Below are 18449 nucleotides of genomic sequence, written 5' to 3'. Positions count from 1 at the left end.
GATTCAACAAGGCCAAGTGCCGGGTCCTGCACTTTGGCCACAACAACCCCATGCAGCGCTATAGGCTTGGGGACGAGTGGCTGGATGGCTGTGAAGAGGAAAGGGACCTGGGGGTGTTGGTTGATGCTGGGCTGAACATGAGCCAACAGTGTGCCCAGGTGGCCAAGAGGGCCAGCACCATCCTGGCCTGCATTAGAAATAGTGTGGCCAGCAGGAGCAGGGAGGTGATCATCGCCCTGTACTCAGCTCTGGTGAGGCCACACCTTGAGTGCTGTGTTCAGTTTTGGGCCCCTCACTACAAAAAAGACATTGAGACCCTGGAGCGTGTCCAGAGAAGGGCAACGAAACTGGTGAGGGGTCTGGAGCACAAGTCTTATGAGGAGCGGCTGAGGGAGCTGGGATTGTTCAGTTTGGAGAAGAGGAGGCTCACGGGAGACCTCACTGCACTCTATACTTCCTGAAGGGAGGTTGTGGTGAGGAGGGTTTTGCCTCTTCTCCCAGGCAATGAACAGGACGCGGGGAAATGGCTGCAAGTTGTATCAGTAGAGGTTTAGTTTAGACTTAAGGAAGAACTTCTTCTCTCAGAGAGTGGTCAGGCACTGGAACGGCTGCCAAGGGAGGTGGTGGAGTCGCCACCTCTGGCAGTGTTCAAGAGGCATCGGGACGAGGAGCTGTGAGAATCTGGCCACCAACCCCCATGGCACCATGTCCCCACTGTCACTCACCCAGGATGAGGGCCAGCACCATTGGTGCCATGAAGCAGGAGCAGCTTGGGGACAGCGAGACTGCAGTGGGGACAGGCTGTGCCTGGAGATTCACTCTCTTTTCCCCTTCTGGGACAGGAAGCCATGACGTCACCTCCTGGTGTGTTTTTTGTGGTTCCCATGTTGTGGTGGCACACACGGAAACCAGTGGGATGCCCCACACATGCTGTCACTCCTCCTGTGTCTCATGCTTTTCAAAAAGACTGCCAGTGTGTGTCCTTGCATGGTGTCCTCCATGGGATGCCAAACAGCCAGTGGGTATCTAATGGGGTTGTAATAAATTAAGGGAAGGACTTTGGGATTTGGTGTTCACAGAGGATGTTTAGGTGCTCTAGTGACATAAGGAAGGATTGTGATGTTGGGGAGGAGTGTTCCGTGAATTGGTTGGGCTGGGAAGTGTTAGGAGTACAGCAGTGGGGATTTAGGGGTGTTGGATTTGAGAGAATATGGGGAATGGGTGTTGGAACAGAACACCAGGGAGTCCCAAGAAAGTGATCTGGGGTCATTTAACTCTGTACCATACTAATGAGGCACAGGTGGGGGAAGGGGCCATCAGCGGGGCTCCTCAAGAACTCACCCTGGAGTCGAAAAAGAGGTGCTGGGGGGCACTGGAGGCACTGTGTGTCTGGGGCAGAAGGTTTGCAGCTTGCAGCTCAACATCTGTCAGACCATTGCTGTGTCACTAAGAGAGCTGATAAGGAGTTTGCCAGCTGAACTGGAAGTTGAGCCAAAGGTGTGCTTGGGTGCAGAGATAGCACTGCACAGCTGGCAGAACCATCTGCATGAGGCTTCTGTGAGAGAGCATCAGTTACAGATAGCAGCTGCTGACCTGGAGGGGGAGGATGTGGTGAGTGAGTGTGGCAGCCCAGGGATGGAACAGGAGTGTGTTGCTGGAAGTAGCCTGTGACTGCCCATGGCAGGAAATGGGAGATATAAAAGCAAGACGTGATGATAAAGCCGCCCCTCACATTCACCCTTCCATTAAAACAGAATATCACTATGAGGATGGGCAACCTCTGGGGATGACCACAAAACAGACCCCCTTGCCATCAAGCAGGAAGGAATCTTGCTAGAGAAACTGAGTCCAAATGTGTGTGGAGAATCTCCTGAACGAGTGGTACTAGCACTAGGCCTACTGAGGACTGGGAGTCCTCCTGACTATGGAAGGAGAGCAAAGCTCTCTGTGGTCTCTAACTCAGAGGGCGGCACATTGGGCTGCATCAAGAACAGCGTGACCAGCTGAGGTGATTCTGCCCCTCTGCTCTGCTCTCGTCAGACCCCACCTGCAATACTGCCTCCAATCTGGGCTCCCCAGCACAAGAAGGACATTGCACTGCAGGAGCACATCCAGAGGATGGCCACCAAGATGAGCAGAGGGCTGGAGCCTCATGGGGCTCACACTGCTAATAGGGAAGGGGAGATTGGAAATAGGAAGAACAAATGAAGAACTCCTGGATTGAGATCAAAATCATTTACTAAGACCAAAAAGCAAGACAGAAATAACAGCAATGATAATATTAAGCATGGAAATGTTACACGAGACAATTGCTCACCACCCACCATCCTACTCTCAAACCAGGACAGCAGGGGAGGCAGGGGGCACTTGGGGGGGCTACTGGTGATGTGTAGGGGATGGAATGTGGGGCAGGGGAAACTTTGGGGGGTGTATAGGGGAGGGCTGGATTGGCACAGTTGTGAAGGTCTCACAAGGCAGGTGGTGGGGTTGTGGTGTGGAGTGGGAAGAATTTGGGTTTCTAAAGGAATGGTGGTGGGGTTTTGAGGTGGATTTGGGGATCTCATAAAATGTTAAGTTATTGGAGGGGGGATAATGAAAGATTATGGGGTTAGGGATGAGCACTTAAGGACTTGGTGGGATTGGGAAGGAATTTGGGATTCACCAGTGAGAATGTAGGGTGCGTGTGTGTGTTAGAATATCTGGGGGAGATCAGGAGGGGGTTGAGGCAAGAGATGAGCAAAAGGGGATTTTGAGTGATTGGGAAGTATTTGTGGTGCACCAGTGAGAATCGGAGAGTGATAGAATTAGGGGATTTGTGGAGTCTGCAGGGAGAACAGAGCTCCATAGAGCCCCAAGCAGGAGATGTGGCATCTGTTCCCCTCAGTGCACCGTAACAATGAAGCACTGTGGGAGGCATCAGCAGAGTTCCCCAGCAGCCACCTCGATGCAGATAATGGGGTTTGGGGGTCACAGCTCGATATATGTCAGACCCTTCCTGTCTCTGAGGGGCACCTGAGCTACAAAAGGAAGAGTGGGGAGCCACCATGGGGGTCCTCAATCTGGTTGAGAGGGAGACACACAAGGTGTAAAAAGTTTGGGTGGGTGTCCTAAAAGATGAGTTCCGGGGGGGTTGTTGTATGTGTATTTGGGATTCATCAAATGGGGATCCCCAAGGGTGGTTTTTTGGCAGTCCCTTTAATCTGTTTGGAGGTATTCAGGGTGCAGGATTTGGAGGTCTTTGGGTAGCACAGATTTGGTTTCTCATGGATCAGAAATTGGGGTTCTCTACAGATGTAGTTTTGGAGTCCCATTGCAAGGTTTGATGTCTCCTTGGGACTTTTTTAGTGAAGATTAGCATTTGTGGGGTCCCCAAGATGTAGATTTTCAGTTCCATAAATCTCAGTTCTTATTGGAAGGTGCACTTAATAGGGTAACCATATGAACTGAGGGTCCGTTAGGGTCCACATCAGCAGGTATTAAGGTTCTGGTATGGGATCTGAGGGGGCAGGTTGGGATGGAGGGTCCCTCGACCCAGACACTGACCTGGAACTGCATGGCCTCAGGCATTTGGGAGTGGGCATCTGCATCCAAATGGAGAGTGGAGCTGGGTGGGAGTTACTGGGATGTCCCGAGGTAGGTGGAGTGGGGATTAATAGGAGATGGAACTGGCAGCAGGGGAGAGCAATGTGGGTTTATAGAGGTTAGAAGAGGAGGTGGAGGAGAGTTGAGGGTGTGTATACGGGAGCAAAGCACAGGTAGAAAACATATGGAATCCGAATCAGAGATGAAATCTATTTAACCTTTTCCCCAGCAGGGCTCCCATCTCTCCGTATCCAGAGGTTACGGGCATTGAGGACAAAGAAGACGCCAAGGCAGAAGATGAGGGCAGCAGCACAGACCCTCAGCACTGCCACCACCAGGTTCCCATGGGACTCTGCCATTGGAGGTGTGGGTGTCACCTCCAGTGCCACGCTGTCCCCAAGGGGAGAGGACAGAAAGGGGAAGCCCTTGGGGTGGTAGGAGCACCTATAGGTGCCGTTGTCAGCTGGAGTCACCCCAACGAGGGTGAAGGTGGCCGTGCCCCCACCATCAGGGTCCTGCTGCTGGATAGGGACTGAGTGCCCGTCCTTGTGCAGGAAGGTGGCCCCTTGGTACATGTTGCTGCATCGGATGGTGATGTTGGTCCCCATGCCCACACGTTCCTTGGGGCTCATGGAAATGCCAGGTGGCGGGAAGCAGTGATCTGCACGATGGGAGAGAAAATGGATAGGACTTGGGCCTGTGAGGACAGCTCACGGCCTCCCACGGACCCCAGTGCCCTCACCTGTCAGCACCAGCTCCACGGGGTCACTCCTCTCTGATGTCTCTGCTGGCTCTGACACCCGGTACTGGCACCGGTATGTCCCTGTGTGCACCCACTTTGTGACAGCAAAGGAGAACACGGCCATGTCCTGAACGTTGTACTTCTTCATGCAGGGGGTGAAACCTCCTTCCTGGCAGAGCTGGACCCAGGCAGCTGGCTGGGGCAGGTGGCACCGCAGGGTGACATTGTCCCCCACTTCTATCCCCTGGCTGGGGTGCAGCGACAGGGAGGGTCGGAGCACTAGGACAGGGGACAGCAGTCAGCCTTCTCCCCGCACACCCTCCTGTGCCCCTCTGACGGCCCCCTGACCACGCTCCCCTCCCTCTCTCCCCATTCTCCCCCTGTCTCCATACTCACGTTGCTGTGTCCTGCTCACTGCCACCAGCCACCAACCTGCAAGGGACACGGTCCTGGTCCCACACTGGGCCACCAACCCCCATGGCACCACGTCCCCACTGTCACTCACCCAGGATGAGGGCCAGCACCATTGGTGCCATGAGGCAGGATCACCTTAGGCACAGTGAGTCTGCAGTGGAGACACGGAGTGTCAGGAGATCCACTTTCTAGATCCACGGATCCAGGACTTGGCAATGGAGCATAGATGTAGAGCTTGTAAAGCAGAGCGTGTTTTTTGTGGAGCTTTAAATGCTGCTCTGATAGCAACGCAGGAAGGTTGATGTGTTAAGGGCCAAAGGGAGGGAGGAACTGAGTCACTAAGAGGAGTGATAAGGAGTTTGCAATCTGAGCTATAATTCAAGGGAAAGCAGTGGTTGCAGCAGAGATAGCTCAGCGCAGTTTGCAGAACCATCTGCATGATGCTTCTGTGACAGAGCGTCAAATGCAGACTGCAGCTGCAGACTTGGAGGGGTGGATGTGGTGAAGGAGTGCGACAGCCCAGGGAGGGAACGAGAGGGAGTTGTGAGCAATCAGCATCAAGAGATGAGGATAAATCTGCCCCTGGCCTTCTCCGTCTCATTCCATCTGAACATCAGCATGAGGATGAAGAACCCACCGGGAGGATCACAAAGAGACCCCGTACAGCAGCACCGAGCCGGCCAAGCTGCAGGGAGAATCTGGCAGGGTGTGAGAGAAGCTGAGAGTGAGTGTGTGTGGAGAGTGCCCTGAACAGGTAGAGAAGGGGTTGGGCTTAGTGAGGATGAGGAGCAAGGGTGAAGAAAGGGCTTATTTGTTATGTTGTGAAAGTAGTTGAGCGCAAAGAATGGGAAAGATGTGGGGGACCTCAACCGTAACCCAAAGAGCCTGCTGATTGGTGCAAGGAGCCACATCCTAGAAACTGAGTTAGTTGAAGCCAGAATACTTCCTCAAACTACACCAGGGTCAGAAGCACACTGCAAGGAAGATAGACTGCCTTCATCCCCATGAGCACCAGGATGACCACCAGGAGGCACCACGCATGTGTAGAAGCATGAATTAGGGGTGGAGTTCGGGGCGTAGAATGGGTGTGGGCTATTGTCATGAATACCTTGAAGTAATTGTAATAACCACCCCTTTTCTTAGAAATATTATGAATATGCGTGTAATCATTTAATAAATATAGAAGCTTACCTGCTTACGTTGGGCAGGATGGGAGGGGCTGCACGCCTGCATCCAGCATGTGTGCACAGTGACATGGAACCCCAGACAGAACTGAGTCACACAATGGAACTCATTTTAAAAACACCCTCCTAAACACGTGGGCCAAAGACCGTGACACTGAGTGGGTATGTCACATCCCTGTCATGCACCAGCTTATGGGAAAATCGGGTGATGCAATGGACTGCTGGGAACCATGCTGAAAGCAATGGGCGGTGGAACATTCAGACACTGGGATAAACATCTAGCAGAAGCCATGGGTCTGCTTATCGTAGAATCATAGAATCATAGAATGGGCTAGGCTGAAAAGGACCACAATGAACATCGAGTTTAAATCCCCAGCTATGTGCAGGGTCTCTGTCTCAGTTTATAACCATTCCCCCTTGTTCTATCACTATCCATCCTCCTAAACAGCTCTTACCCTCCTGTATATATGCTCCCTTCAAGTGCTGTAAGGCTACAATGAGGTCCCCCCAGAGCCTTCTCTTCTCCAAGCTAAACAAGCCCAGGAGTATGGGGGTATCATCTTCCTGCACAAGGACGGGCACTCGACCCCCATCCTGCACCAGAACCCTGATGCTGGGGGTACAGTCACCTTCACCTTCTTTGGGGTGACCCCATCCGACTCTGGCACCTATAGGTGCTCCTACTGCATTGGAGGCTTCTACCTTCTTTTCTCTCCCCTTGTGGACAACGTGACACTGGAGGTGACACCTGCACCTGCACCCCCAGGTAGGTCTGAGGCCCCATGTCGGTGTCCCTTGTGTCTCTCATTTCTGGCAGTGTCTCTGCATCCCGTCATCATGGAGGTGATGTCCGGGGATGGGGACATGAACACTGCTGGACCCCACAGGTGATGAGAGGAGGTCCCATGGGAACCTGGTGGTGGCAGTGGTGAGAGGCTGTGCTGCTGCCCTCGTCTTTGCCTTGGCCTCTACTTTGTCCTCGATACCCGCAGCCTCTGGATACGAAGAGATGACAGCCCTGGTTGGGAAGACAGCTGGATCACTTTGGCACTCAATAAAGCACCTTTAGATCACACCCAATTGTTTTCCGCTTCCTCTCTGATAGCGTATATACCCTCCAATCTCCCTCCATTCTTTTCAATCTCTACACCTCCCTCCAGGTGTGTCCTTCCTCATCTTCCATCCCGTACACATGGGTCAATCCCTTTAACTTTCCCCTGCCTCCACTTCCATGCGCTGTTGATGCCCTTCGTGCTCTTTGGTGTTCTCCATAACCCCCATTCCATTTCCCTCCCCATTTTGATGTAGGTGCCCCTCCACTGGGAAGGCTGAGTCCATTCATTTCCAGGACAGTATTTGAGTCAGGGAAACCCTAACCCCAACCTGACCCTGGAGAACACCCATACCCTACCTGGAACCCCAAACCCTGTCCATGTGGATCCCAAGGGATTTCCAGCTTCATATGGCTGACTCAGTCTTTATGTGCATCCCCAAATCCAGCCCATGGGATATATGAGAGGAATTCCAGATGTAATCCTCCAGCCCCTCTGGTGCTCTTCCAGCCCTACACACACCCAGATCATTTAGGAACCCCCAGCCTTGAGAATATAGCACCTATATAGACTGCAGCCAGAACAAAGCACCAGGGAATCCCCAGATCTCCTGCACAGCCCCCCGGTCCAATGGGCCATAGTGAAACCCACAAACAAAATGCACCCCCAGTACCACACCTATTGAGTCCCCAGATCTAGGTCTCCCCACACCCCCTAGTCCTTAACACCCACAGAACTCATGGGCACACTCAAACCATAAGGAAACACCCCAAAAACATCATCGGATCCCTGAAACTAAGCAATTCCAGGCTCCCAAACCCATGTCCCCTGTTTCCCAATCATAGCCACCAGAATCCCAAATGCCCCCAGCCTAAAATCCCCAAATTTTCACCACTGTACCCCATACACTTCCCAATGACACCACATACCTAAATGCTCACTTCTAACCCCACAATCCTTCCTTGTACTCCTCGAATCTCTTAACACCCACTGGGACTGCAAGTCCTTCCCAAGTTGGAGCATTGGTCAGAGAGTGGTGGGCAGTTGGGTTGAGCATCTCTGATTAAGCAAGCATTAAAATGTTATTACCATTACTGGTAATTCTCAATTTCTCAATTATTTCTCTACTCCTCTTCAGTTTGAGTAAACAGATTTTGTCTCAACCATTGTGTTTTGTTTTTTTTTTTTTGTCTGATTCTCTTGGCAAACCACAAAGAGAAAGGTCAGTGCTGGAAGGGCTGTGTGTTGCTGAGTAGCTGTTGGGTGACAGCACCGCAATCCTTTTGGTGGCCAATGTGGGGCCCGAAGGGTGGAGATCCCGACAGCTGTGAGCAGAGCGTGTTCCAACACAACTGCTCTCAGCGGTACAGCAGCCTCAGAGCTGCTGCTCACAGCGCTCAGCTGTTCCTTCACTCGGTGCCATCCATCACAGCTCTCAGGGCTGTTCCCTTCACTGCGCTGGCGCTGCTTCTCGCCTCTGAGGGCTGCCCTGCAATTCTGGATGCTTCTGCCCGTTTGTCTGCAGCGTGTGCTCGTGTGACAGCGGCCATGGATGCCATGTGCTCCTTGTGCTCAGCAGTGCCATCACTCTGGCACTGCAGGACCCTCACCGCGGGAACTCCTCACACGGGCACTCTCTGCTCCACAGGAGTGCCAAGTGTTGATGGACATTTTTAAATCCCTCCATCAAACACTGGCTGATCCAACCCCTGCCACAGGCCTTGTGGTTAGCCCAGATTCTTAGTCGGGTCATAGCACAGAGTCCCACAGGCGTGGGGTTGGAAGTGACCTCTGGAGTTCACCAAATCCAACCTCTCTGCTCAACTTGTTTCCCTGCTGTTGGTTGCACAGGAAAGCATCCGGGTGGCTTTTAATTACCTGCAGAGAAAGAGAACCCACCACCTCCCTGTGCAGCCTGTTTCAGTGCTCGGTCTCCCACACAGTATAGCAGTTCTTCCTCATGATTTGATGCAACTTCCTGAGCTCCAGTTTGTGCCCACTGCCCCTCGTCCAGTCACTGCACACCACTCAAGAGAGCCCAACCCAATGGTGCAGAATGGCAGCACGGAGCTCTGGTGTGTCAGCCACTCCTCCCAGCTTTGTGCCACCTGCAAACCTGCTGAGGGTGGACTCCATCCCTTTGTTCAGGTCTCTGATGGAGATGTTGAACAGCACCAGATCCAGCACCGACCCCTGGTGAACACCACGAGTCACAGCCACCAAGCGCACCCTGCGCTGCTGATGGTGCCCAAAGCCATGGACTCAATGAGCTCCACCAACACTTCACAGGGATGACCAAGGGACCGCGGAAATGCTGTGTGTGTATGTGTACTGAAACACAGGATAGGAGATGGTGGTTAATTAGGCTGCATGGGAAACAGTGGGACCTGAGCCTGATGTAAGCTGTATGGAACATGGCGGGGTATTGTCCTGGTTTCAGCTGGGATAAAGCTGATTTGCTTCCTTGTGTCCCGTGAGTTTTGGCTTCAGAAAACCAATGCTGATGGCACAGAGGTGGTTCAGCTGATGCTGAGCAGTGCTGCACAGAGCTGAGAGTGGTTCCGTTTCTCAGCTTCTTGCCTTGTGCTGCCAGCAAGGGGCTGGGGGGCACCAGGAGCTGAGAGGGGACCAAACCAGGACAGCTGACCTGCAGTGCCAAAGGCATCTCCCACACCATATGGCATCGGGTGAGAAATGGAACTCTGAGGAGAGCTGCATGGGGTGAGCGGGTGCAGCTCGGGGATGGGTTGGGAATCAATGAGTAGAGGTGAACAATTGTGTTTTGCAAATATACTGCATAGATGTACACACAGATGTACTGCTTGTGTAACGCCTTGCCTTTGTGTATCTGTGTGTGAGATCATGTCTGTAAACCTGTGTGTGACCACAGCAATGCACAAGTGTGTCCTTAGAAGGTACGCACCGCATTGGTGTAACACGTGTGCTCCTTCTCTGCCAAAACTCTTACTCCTTACTGCCAAAACATTTCCTTAGAGTTGATCCATGTCTGTGCCACACGTGTGCTCCACTGTGCCTGTGTGCCCATAGCACATCCTATGCCTGCGTGGTGCCACTGCATCCCCAAAGGTCCCTGCTACTGCCCCCAGTGGGGATGGTGGAGGAAAGCACAGTGGGGACGGAGTGTGGTACCTGAAGTGCGTAGGGACAGCCAGCTGGATGTGTTGGGGACCACATGTGACATTCCATGGGGGACACCCCTTTGGAGCCATGTCCTGTGTTTGGGATTCCATGGGGGGAAAAGTGCAGGACCACGTGCTGGCAGAACTTTGTGTGTGACACCCAAGCCCGGACAAACTGCAAAGGACAAACCAGCGGGGACTATTTGCACAGCTCCATGTGTACAACATTTCTGGGGACCCCAACGTGCCACTTCCCGTTTGGGCTGTGATTGCCACATCAGTTGGCAACATCACACCATCCTGTCCAAAAGAGGAACTGGCAGCAGCCCAACGCCACTCCCTGTCCCCACTGCAGTCTCACTGTCTCCAAGCTGCTCCTGCCTCATGACACCAATGGCACTGGCCCTCATTCTCGGTGTGTGACAATGGGGATGTGATGCCAAGGGGGTTGGAGGCCCTGTGTGGAACCAGAACCGTGTCCATTGCAGGTTGGTGGCTGGTGGCAGCGAGCAGAGCACAGCATCGTGAGTATGGAGATGGGGGGAGCATGGGGAGAGAGGGAGGGGAGCATTGTCAGGGTGCCAGCAGAGGTACACAGGGGGGTGTGCAGGGACAAGGCTGACTGCTGTCCCCTGTCCTAGTGCTCCGACCCTCCCTGTCACTGCACCCCAGCCAGGGGGTGTCACTGGGGGAAAATGTCACCCTGCGTTGCCACCTGCCCCAGCTGGCTGCCTGGGTCCGGCTGTACCAGGAAGGGCATCAAACATACCGCAATTACAATTACAAGAAGCAGGACACTGCAGACTTCTCCTTCTTGAACACAAATCGGGAGCACGCAGGTAGATATTGGTGTCAGTACCGGCTGCCTTGGTCAGCAGTGGATTCAGAGAAGAGTGATCCTGTGGAGCTGGTGCTGACAGGTGAGGGCACTGGGGACAGCAGATGGCTCTGCTTGCTCCCAACAGGACCGTGTCCCACTGCTGTCCCTTCCCTCATGCAGATCGCAGTTTCCCCCCACCCAGCATTTCCCTGAGCCCTGAGGAATGTGTGGAGATGGGGACCAATGTCACCATCCAGTGCTGGAACAAGGACTATGGGGCCACCTTCCTTCTGCACAAGGATGGGTACTCAGCCCCCATCCAACGCCAGGACTCCAATGTGGTGGGCACAGCCACCTTCACCATCTTTGGGGTGACCCCAGCTGACAGTGGCACCTATAGGTGCTCCTACCGCCCCTGGGGTCACCCCTTTCTGTCCTCACCCCTTGGGAGTAACGTGACTCTGGAGGTGACACCCACACCTGCACACCCGGGTGGGTCTCTACCCCATTTGAGTACCCTTGGTGCCACCCATGAGTGGCTGTGTCACCTCCTGTCCCTATAGAGGTGGTGGTTGAGGATGTGATAACCCAAACACCCGGATCCCACAGGTGCTGCAGACAGTTCCCATGGGATGCTGATGGTGGCAGTGGCTGGGGGCTGCACTGCTGCCTTTGTCTTCATCCTCGTCCTTGTTGTCTTCTTCCTCCTCGGTGCCTGCAGACGTCGGATACAGAGAGATGAGTGCCCTGGTGGGGAAGGGTTTAAGCGTCTTTATTTCTCAGTTGATCCTCTCAAAGTCTCCACTTACCCCCATAGCCCCATCCCATTCTCCTCCTTGTTTTGATGCAGGCACCCCTGCAGAAAGGCCTGAGGACATGGAATTCCAGGTAAGTGTCCAGGTCAGGGAACCCCAAACTCCGGCCTGACCCTTGGAACATGTCCTGATCCCATTCACAGCCCCAAACCCTGTCCATGGGGATCCCAGGGGATCCACAGCCTCATATGGTTTGCCTTAATGTTAAGGACAGCCCCCAAACCCAGACCATGAGGAACTCCAAATCCGCATTGTGGAGACACCCAAATCTGAGCCCTCAGATTCCCCTGGCCCCTCCAAAACTTAAATACCCCTCAGATCCCATGGGCCACTTTCACACTGTGTAGGAAGAACCCCAAACATCACTCACGCGGTGTCCCTCCCAAAGGACACTGGGGACCCCCAGGTTGACACTCTGCCTTCCCACTGTGTCCCAGGTGCCTTCCAGTGACAGCGAGGGTCTGACCTACATGGAGCTGCAAGCTGTGACCCCCAGCACTCCGCCCCTCAACCCCCCCGCTGACCCCCAGCCCTCTGTTATCTACGCCGAGGTAGCAGTTGGGAGGCATCACTGATGCCTCCATACGTGTGCACAGACACGTGTGTGTTATGTGCTCACATGTATTGCCAGCGTGCACAGTGCAGGTGTGTTGTGTGTGCTTACCGTCACGTGTGCACTGCATGCATGTATCACTGCATGTGTTCCTGTGTGTCACATGTGTTCACCGTCACATGTGCACAACAGTTACACCCAGATGTGCACTCCGTGATTAACTCCATTCCTTGGTGTCTGCAGCATCACGCGTGTACACCAGTAGATGTGCACAGTGCTGCACATGGGTGTCCTTAGCATGTTTTCTGAGACCGGTAAAGAATGCGGGAGGTGAGCAACAAGACTTTGTGGACAGTTTTTCATTCCAAAGCAGTGCTCTGAAGAGAAGCTCTCAGGAAATGGACGTGTATTCCTGCTCTGAGCCTTGGCTGACTCCATCGCAGTATCTGTCCCTGCTGGCTGGGAGAGGTGTGACTCAGGAGACAGAGAGAGATTCACCTGCCTCCAAACCCCCTGAGAGGGACGGTGCACATGTGCTCCCCGTGCCTGCACTCTCCAGGCCCTCCGTGTGTCCGTGTGTCCTTACCATGTGCCCCACGTCAGCGCCACGTCTGTCCCTACAGCACACACACGTCCCCTTCCCATGTGCGCATCTCCAGCTCCACATCCCAAACCAGCACCCGGCCCACAGTGAAGTTGGGACATAATTCCCATTTCTGGAGCGTTTTATCCCACTTTCCTGGATGAGAGTTCTGATTCTGAAGTGTTAGATTCTGCTTCATGAGGGAGGATTCCTATTTCTGGAAGGTTTTTCCCTTCCTCTACCTCTGAAAATTGTTATTCCTTTTTTTGGGGATAATTCTCAATTCTGGAGAGTTTCAACCAACCTTTGGTGGAAGATTTGCCATTTCCAAACATTTTTACCCTAATTTCTGGTAGAATTATCGCTTGTGGATGTATTTATCCCAACTGTTGGGGAAAATTGTCATTTGTGACAGGTTTTATCTGCGTTTGAGAGAGGATTCCCACTTCTGGATGGTTTTCTCCTGTTCTCCTGGAAGGAGATTCCCAGTCTGGAATATTTCATCCTGCCTTTTGGGGCAGGATCCCTATTTCTACAAAGGTCTGTGCTACTTTTTGGGGAGGATTTCTTCTTCTGCACAGTTTTATAGTTATGCTTCTGGAGGGCTTAATTCTCAATTCGAAGGCCAATTCCTGCTTCTGGGGTGTTTTATCCTGGATTTGGTGTTAAAAATACCCATTCTAGAGTATTTTTGCCTGCCTTTTTTGGTAGGATTCGCAATTCTGGGGTATTTTGTCCGTCCTTTGGGTGCCAGGATTCCCATTGCTGGAAGGTTTTACCTTTCTTTTATTCCATTCCAGCAGAAGCAGCTCTTGGGCACAAGGTTTTGCTGACAGTGATGTTGCAAATCCTTTGATAATTTCACAGCACCCAGCACTGACATCAGGGCTGAAGGACAGTGACACAGCTGTGAGGTCAGGCCAAACATGCCTGCTGTTTTGTTTTTAATGACCACCAAGGTTATTTATCTGTCAGGACACAGCTTGACTGATGCTCACACTGGTCTGCGGGTTTAAGAAGCAGAGTTTGGGTTGTGTTTGCTTATTATTATTTTTTTGTGGGGAGGGGAGGGAAGGGGTGGGGAGGGGAGGGGAGGGGAGGGGAGGGGAGGGGAGGGGAGGGGAGGGGAGGGGAGGGGAGGGGAGGGGAGGGGAGGGGAGGAGAGGAGAGGAGAGGAGAGGAGAGGAGAGGAGAGGAGAGGAGAGGAGAGGAGAGGAGAGGAGAGGAGAGGAGAGGAGAGGAGAGGAGAGGAGAGGAGAGGAGAGGAGAGGAGAGGAGAGGAGAGGAGAGGAGAGGAGAGGAGAGGAGAGGAGAGGAGAGGAGAGGAGAGGAGAGGAGAGGAGAGGAGAGGAGTCCACTCCTTCTTCCTGTCATTCTAATTCAGTCCACAGAATGATTTCCTCATCTGCTGGTTCTGACAGCACCACACAGCATCGCCGAGTGGCATTCCGTTCAGCAGTGAATTGGCTCTGCAGGGCTGTCCGTGGTTCCTGCCAGGATGTCAGCCTTCCATCAGCAGGGTGTTGAATGCAGAGCCTCTCCTTCTGGGCTGTCAGCAGTGCTGCTCCCAACACAGCACACACTGGGTGGTTCTGAGCCCAACCAATTCTCAGGAGGGAAGGGCAGCCACTGCACCTTTTCAGCTCCTCGGGAACAGGGGAGCTGAAACACCGGCATTTCCCAGGCAGCCAGGGCTTGTCCCTGCTCGGACCTCTCTGGCATGGAGCCTTCCTGGGGTAGAGCTGGGAGGTCACAACCAGACCTTCCCACACTGAGGGGATCTGACAGCTGCACCAGGTGAGTGTCACGTCCTGTGCATGGAGGGAGGGAGGGACTGCAAGGAGTGCAGTGCTGTCACACAGCAGCAGCTCAGCACCACACAGCTTTTATTCCCACTGACCCCTCCCAGTGGGTCTGGGGAGAGAACCAGAGAAAATGAGGAAGAATTCATCGGTGGAGATAAAATCTATTTACTGAGACAGAAAAGGAAGCGAGAAATAACAGTACTGCTAATCAGATAGATGTATATACTTCTGCAAAGCAAGTGATGCACAAAGGAGTTGCTCAACACCCAAAGACCAAGGATACAACCAGGGCAGAAAGGGAGGCAAGGGATTTTGGGGGGTCTACATGGAATCTATAGGAAATCTGTAGGAGATGGAAGGAGAGGAAAGGACATTCTGTGGGACTTCCGTAAGAAGGGAAGACTGGCACAGATAAGGGTGTCTCAGGAATGTGTCAGGTGGTGGTGTCTGGGACAGGACAGCAGAGGATTTGGACGTCTCAGGGAGTGTTAAGGTACTTGAGGGGATAAGGAAGGATTTTAGGGTAAGAGATGAGCATTTGGGATTTGGTGTGAGTGGGAAGTATTTTGGATGCACCAGTGAGAATTTGGGAGTGTTAGATTTGGGGAGATCAGCTGGTCTGAGATAAGAAGAGGACATCAGGGAGTCCCAAGCAGGGAACTTGAGGTCTGTCCCCTTCCACACACCCCAAAAATGAGGCACCTGGGAGGCCCATCAGCACGGTAATTCAGTGCTCACTGTGGTGTAGATAACGGGGGGTTGGTTGGCGGTGGGGGAACTGGGAGTCTGGGAGCACGGGATGGCAGCTGGCATCTCGACGTAAGTCACATCCTCGCTGTCCCTGGGGGGCACCTGGAGATACAGGAGGAGAGTGGGGTGCTACCATGGGGTTCCCCAAGATGGGTGGGCTGAGGGTTGGCCTCTGGTGAAGGTATGAGGGGGATGTGACCATGAGGGTGAGTCTGGAGTTCTGCGGGGGTACCGGGGGGGTCTGCAAGGGGGATATTTGGGGTCCAGCTATGGTCTTGGGGTACCTACGGACCGGGGGAATAGAGGGGCTTTTTTTTTTTTTATATTCCCCATGGGTCATTGGGATTCTGTGTGGGTGCATTTAGGTCCGCTCTTCTCAAGTTGTATGTGCCTGTATGTTCTGGGAGGGATTAAGGCTTGGAGGGCTTGTGTGGGTCTGGAGACTTAGGATTGTGGGCTGAGGGTTCTCCTCAATGCAGATTTGGATTTCCCATGAGCTGGATAGATGTGGGGCACATAAATGTCAGAGTAAGCCATATGAGGCTGGGGTTCATCTGTGGGCCTCATGGGAAGGGTGTGGGTCTCCATAGTGATGTTCTCTGTGTGCCCCAAGGGGTGAACTGGGACTTGGGGTCCACTGACACAGACACTTACCTTGATTGACATTGACTTAAGCATTTCAGGGGTGACAACTGCATCAAAAAGAGGAAGTTGAAAGATGAAGGATACGTGGTCTCGATGGAATACTTGGTGGTCCTTAAAGATCTGTAGGGGATCAAAGAACAGGTAGGGGACACCTGGGGGGATCTGTAGGGAATGGAAAAGGGCACTTGGGGAATTCAACTGAGGACAGAAAGAGGAGGCAGGGCACTTGAGAGGATCTTTAAGGGATGGAAACCGTTTAACCACTTCCTCACCAGGGCTCTTATCTCTCCTTGTCCAGAGGCTGCGGGCATCGAGGACAAAGTAGAGGCCCAGGCTGAAGACCAAGACAGCAGCACAGCCCCTCACCACCGCCACCACCAGGTTCCCATGGGACCGCCCCTGGGCACCTGTGGGGTGCAAGTGTTTGGGTGTTAACATCACAGGGCAGGGATGCAGGGACAGTTCCACCCATGGGTGACACTGGGGGCGTGCAAATGGGGTCTCAGACCCGACTGGGGTTGCAGGTGTGGGTGTCACCTCCATCATCATGCTGCCCCCTAGGGGTGAGGACACAAATGTGTGATCCTTGGGGTTGTAGGATTTTGTACTGGTGCTGGCAGAGGCCAGAGTCCCCCCTGAATGGGTGAAGGTTTCTGTACCCCACCCACAGTATTCCCAGTGGGATCCTGGCACAGGATAGGGTCCGAGCATTCAGCTGTGTGCAGGAGGAATGTGCCACCATGACCCCCATTCCAGCGGTGGGTGGTGACATCAGTCCCCATTGCCACATGTTCCCTGGGCTCAGGGAAATGCCGAGTTGGGGGAAGCTGCGGTTTGCATGCAGGGAGGAGAAGACACCAGGGCCAGCTGGTGTCCATAGTGCCCTCACCTGTCAGCACCAGCTCCACGGGCTCACTCCTATTTGATGTCCACAGTGGCTCTGACACCTGGTACCGACACTGATATGTCCCTGCATCTTCCAGGTTTGTGACAGCAAAGGAGAACTCAGCTGTATCCTGCTCCTTGTCTTTTTGCTTGTCAGATCTGAGAGTTCCATTCAACCAGAGCTGGACCCAGGCACGCATTCGGGGCAGGTGGCAGCGCAGGGTGACAGTGTCCCCCAGGGACACCTCCTGGCTGGGGTGCAGCGACAGGGAGGGTCTGGGCACTAGGACAGGGGACAGCAGTCAGCCTTGTCCCTGCACACCCTCCCCTGCAACTCTGATGGCACCCTGAACACACTCCCCTCCCACTCTCCCCATTCTTCCTCTGTCCCCATACTCACAATGCCGTGCTCTGCTCATTGCCACCAGCCACCAACCTGCAAGGGACACGGTCCTGGTCAGATACCTGGCCACCAACCCCCGTGGCACCACGTCCCCATTGTCACTCACCCAGGATGAGGGCCAGCGCCATTGTTGCCATGAGGCAGGAGCAGCTCTGGGACAGAGAGACTGCAGTGGGGTCAGGAAGTGGCCGGAGAGGCAATCTCATTTCCCCTTGGGGACAGGATGCCATGATGTCACCACCTCGTGACAAATTTCCCCCATTTGTGGTGACAATGCTTTGTCCTCAATTGGCTGACACACACAGGGCATTGCACACAGACCCTGTTTGTGTGTCCCACGCAGGCGATCACCCCTCAAGTGTCACTGACTGTCCCCAAAGTTCTGTCAGCACGTGCCTCGTGTGGTGTTCCCCTTGGGATGCCAAACACAGCACACGTGGCTTCAGTGGTGCGTCGGGATCTGCACCCTTTGGGTCCCACTTTTGGTACCACAAGGACTGCAGTGCTGTCAGCTGCCAGCAGCTCAGCACCACACAGCCCTTCACTCACTGACCCCACTCTTGGTGCACTGTGTGAGAATCAACCAAGAGAATGCAAAACTCATGGGTTGCAATAGAAAACAATTTACTAGGGCAGAAAAGGAAGAGAGAAATCATAGTAATGGCAATATGCATGGTACACAGGCCAGTTTGGCCTGGTTCTGTCACTGGTGTTGTGGGGGGAGCCATGAACCCATGCCCTGGGAAAGGGGAAAGGGAATAATGGGGAAAAGGTTGGGAGATGGAACAGTAGCAACAATCTCAGGAGAAGAGGTAATTTACTAACAGAAAAGATAGCAGTATGCAATGTAACACATTTGCAGTACAGTGTAATACAATATAACTGAAATTGAAGCTAATACATCAAATAGAATGGGAGTGTGTCCAAAACCAAAGGCCTTACTCCAATGCTGAAGTTGAGATGACTAGGGAGCACACACGTTGCTGGGAGGAGCAGAAAGGGAAATAGAGGACAGCTCATGAACTGCCAACAGTTCTTTCTTTCTCTGAATGGACAACGGATAACAGAACAGCACA

At 53.3% G+C, this 18449-nt stretch overlaps 3 protein-coding genes across 6 annotated transcripts; 1 reads left to right on the top strand and 2 right to left on the bottom strand.

Annotated features, from left to right (window-relative positions):
* Positions 1–1959: 1959 nt before the first annotated feature.
* On the bottom strand, positions 1960–6706 carry LOC149914194 (osteoclast-associated immunoglobulin-like receptor). The gene is made up of 4 exons (XM_090127512.1): positions 6625–6706; positions 4721–4873; positions 4325–4603; positions 1960–4243 (listed from the first exon to the last, which is right to left on the bottom strand). The coding sequence occupies exons 1-4, from the start codon at positions 6704–6706 to the stop codon at positions 3792–3794; spliced, it is 966 nt and encodes a 321-aa protein (XP_089983638.1). The 3' UTR covers positions 1960–3791.
* Positions 6707–10429: 3723 nt separating this feature from the next.
* On the top strand, positions 10430–12902 carry LOC149914193 (osteoclast-associated immunoglobulin-like receptor). Its single transcript, XM_090127818.1, has 6 exons — positions 10430–10638; positions 10756–11034; positions 11115–11426; positions 11544–11684; positions 11785–11822; positions 12187–12902. The coding sequence occupies exons 1-6, from the start codon at positions 10551–10553 to the stop codon at positions 12322–12324; spliced, it is 996 nt and encodes a 331-aa protein (XP_089983944.1). The 5' UTR covers positions 10430–10550; the 3' UTR covers positions 12325–12902.
* A 1937-nt stretch (positions 12903–14839) lies between these two features.
* On the bottom strand, positions 14840–17822 carry LOC149914192 (leukocyte immunoglobulin-like receptor subfamily B member 3A). 4 transcript variants are annotated; one of them, XM_090127843.1, is made up of 6 exons: positions 17480–17819; positions 17371–17406; positions 16975–17253; positions 16358–16492; positions 16095–16132; positions 14840–15542 (listed from the first exon to the last, which is right to left on the bottom strand). In XM_090127843.1, the coding sequence occupies exons 1-6, from the start codon at positions 17601–17603 to the stop codon at positions 15405–15407; spliced, it is 750 nt and encodes a 249-aa protein (XP_089983969.1). In that variant the 5' UTR covers positions 17604–17819; the 3' UTR covers positions 14840–15404. The 4 variants fall into 4 exon arrangements, with proteins under 4 accessions (XP_089983969.1, XP_089983968.1, XP_089983970.1 ...); XM_090127842.1 differs by having other exon boundaries at positions 16095–16492; positions 17480–17817; XM_090127845.1 differs by lacking the exon at positions 14840–15542 and having other exon boundaries at positions 16132–16247; positions 17480–17822.
* Between the last annotated feature and the right edge of the window lie 627 nt (positions 17823–18449).

This window comes from Phasianus colchicus, chromosome 31 (genome assembly GCF_987193195.1).
Source record: "Phasianus colchicus chromosome 31, bPhaCol1.hap1.1, whole genome shotgun sequence".
Taxonomy (NCBI): Eukaryota; Metazoa; Chordata; class Aves; order Galliformes; family Phasianidae; genus Phasianus; species Phasianus colchicus.
The sequence above is the reverse complement of the archived record's forward strand: the minus strand, read 5'-3'. Positions and strand labels throughout refer to the sequence as shown.

Excerpts from the sequence above, each read along its gene's own strand:
- LOC149914194 (XM_090127512.1), bottom strand. The coding sequence starts at position 6,706 with ATGGGGCCTCAGACCTACCTGGGGGTGCAGGTGCAGGTGTCACCTCCA. Across the intron at positions 4,604-4,720 it reads AGTGAGCAGGACACAGCAAC|TGCTCCGACCCTCCCTGTCG; the intron begins GTGAGTATGGAG and ends CCCCTGTCCTAG. Across the intron at positions 4,244-4,324 it reads CGTGGAGCTGGTGCTGACAG|ATCACTGCTTCCCGCCACCT; the intron begins GTGAGGGCACTG and ends CCCATCGTGCAG.
- LOC149914193 (XM_090127818.1), top strand. The coding sequence starts at position 10,551 with ATGCCAAGGGGGTTGGAGGCCCTGTGTGGAACCAGAACCGTGTCCATT. Across the intron at positions 10,639-10,755 it reads AGCGAGCAGAGCACAGCATC|TGCTCCGACCCTCCCTGTCA; the intron begins GTGAGTATGGAG and ends CCCCTGTCCTAG. Across the intron at positions 11,427-11,543 it reads ACCCACACCTGCACACCCGG|GTGCTGCAGACAGTTCCCAT; the intron begins GTGGGTCTCTAC and ends CGGATCCCACAG.
- LOC149914192 (XM_090127842.1), bottom strand. The coding sequence starts at position 17,603 with ATGGCATCCTGTCCCCAAGGGGAAATGAGATTGCCTCTCCGGCCACTT. Across the intron at positions 17,254-17,370 it reads AATGAGCAGAGCACGGCATT|TGCCCAGACCCTCCCTGTCG; the intron begins GTGAGTATGGGG and ends CCCCTGTCCTAG. Across the intron at positions 16,493-16,974 it reads CGTGGAGCTGGTGCTGACAG|GTGCCCAGGGGCGGTCCCAT; the intron begins GTGAGGGCACTA and ends TGCACCCCACAG.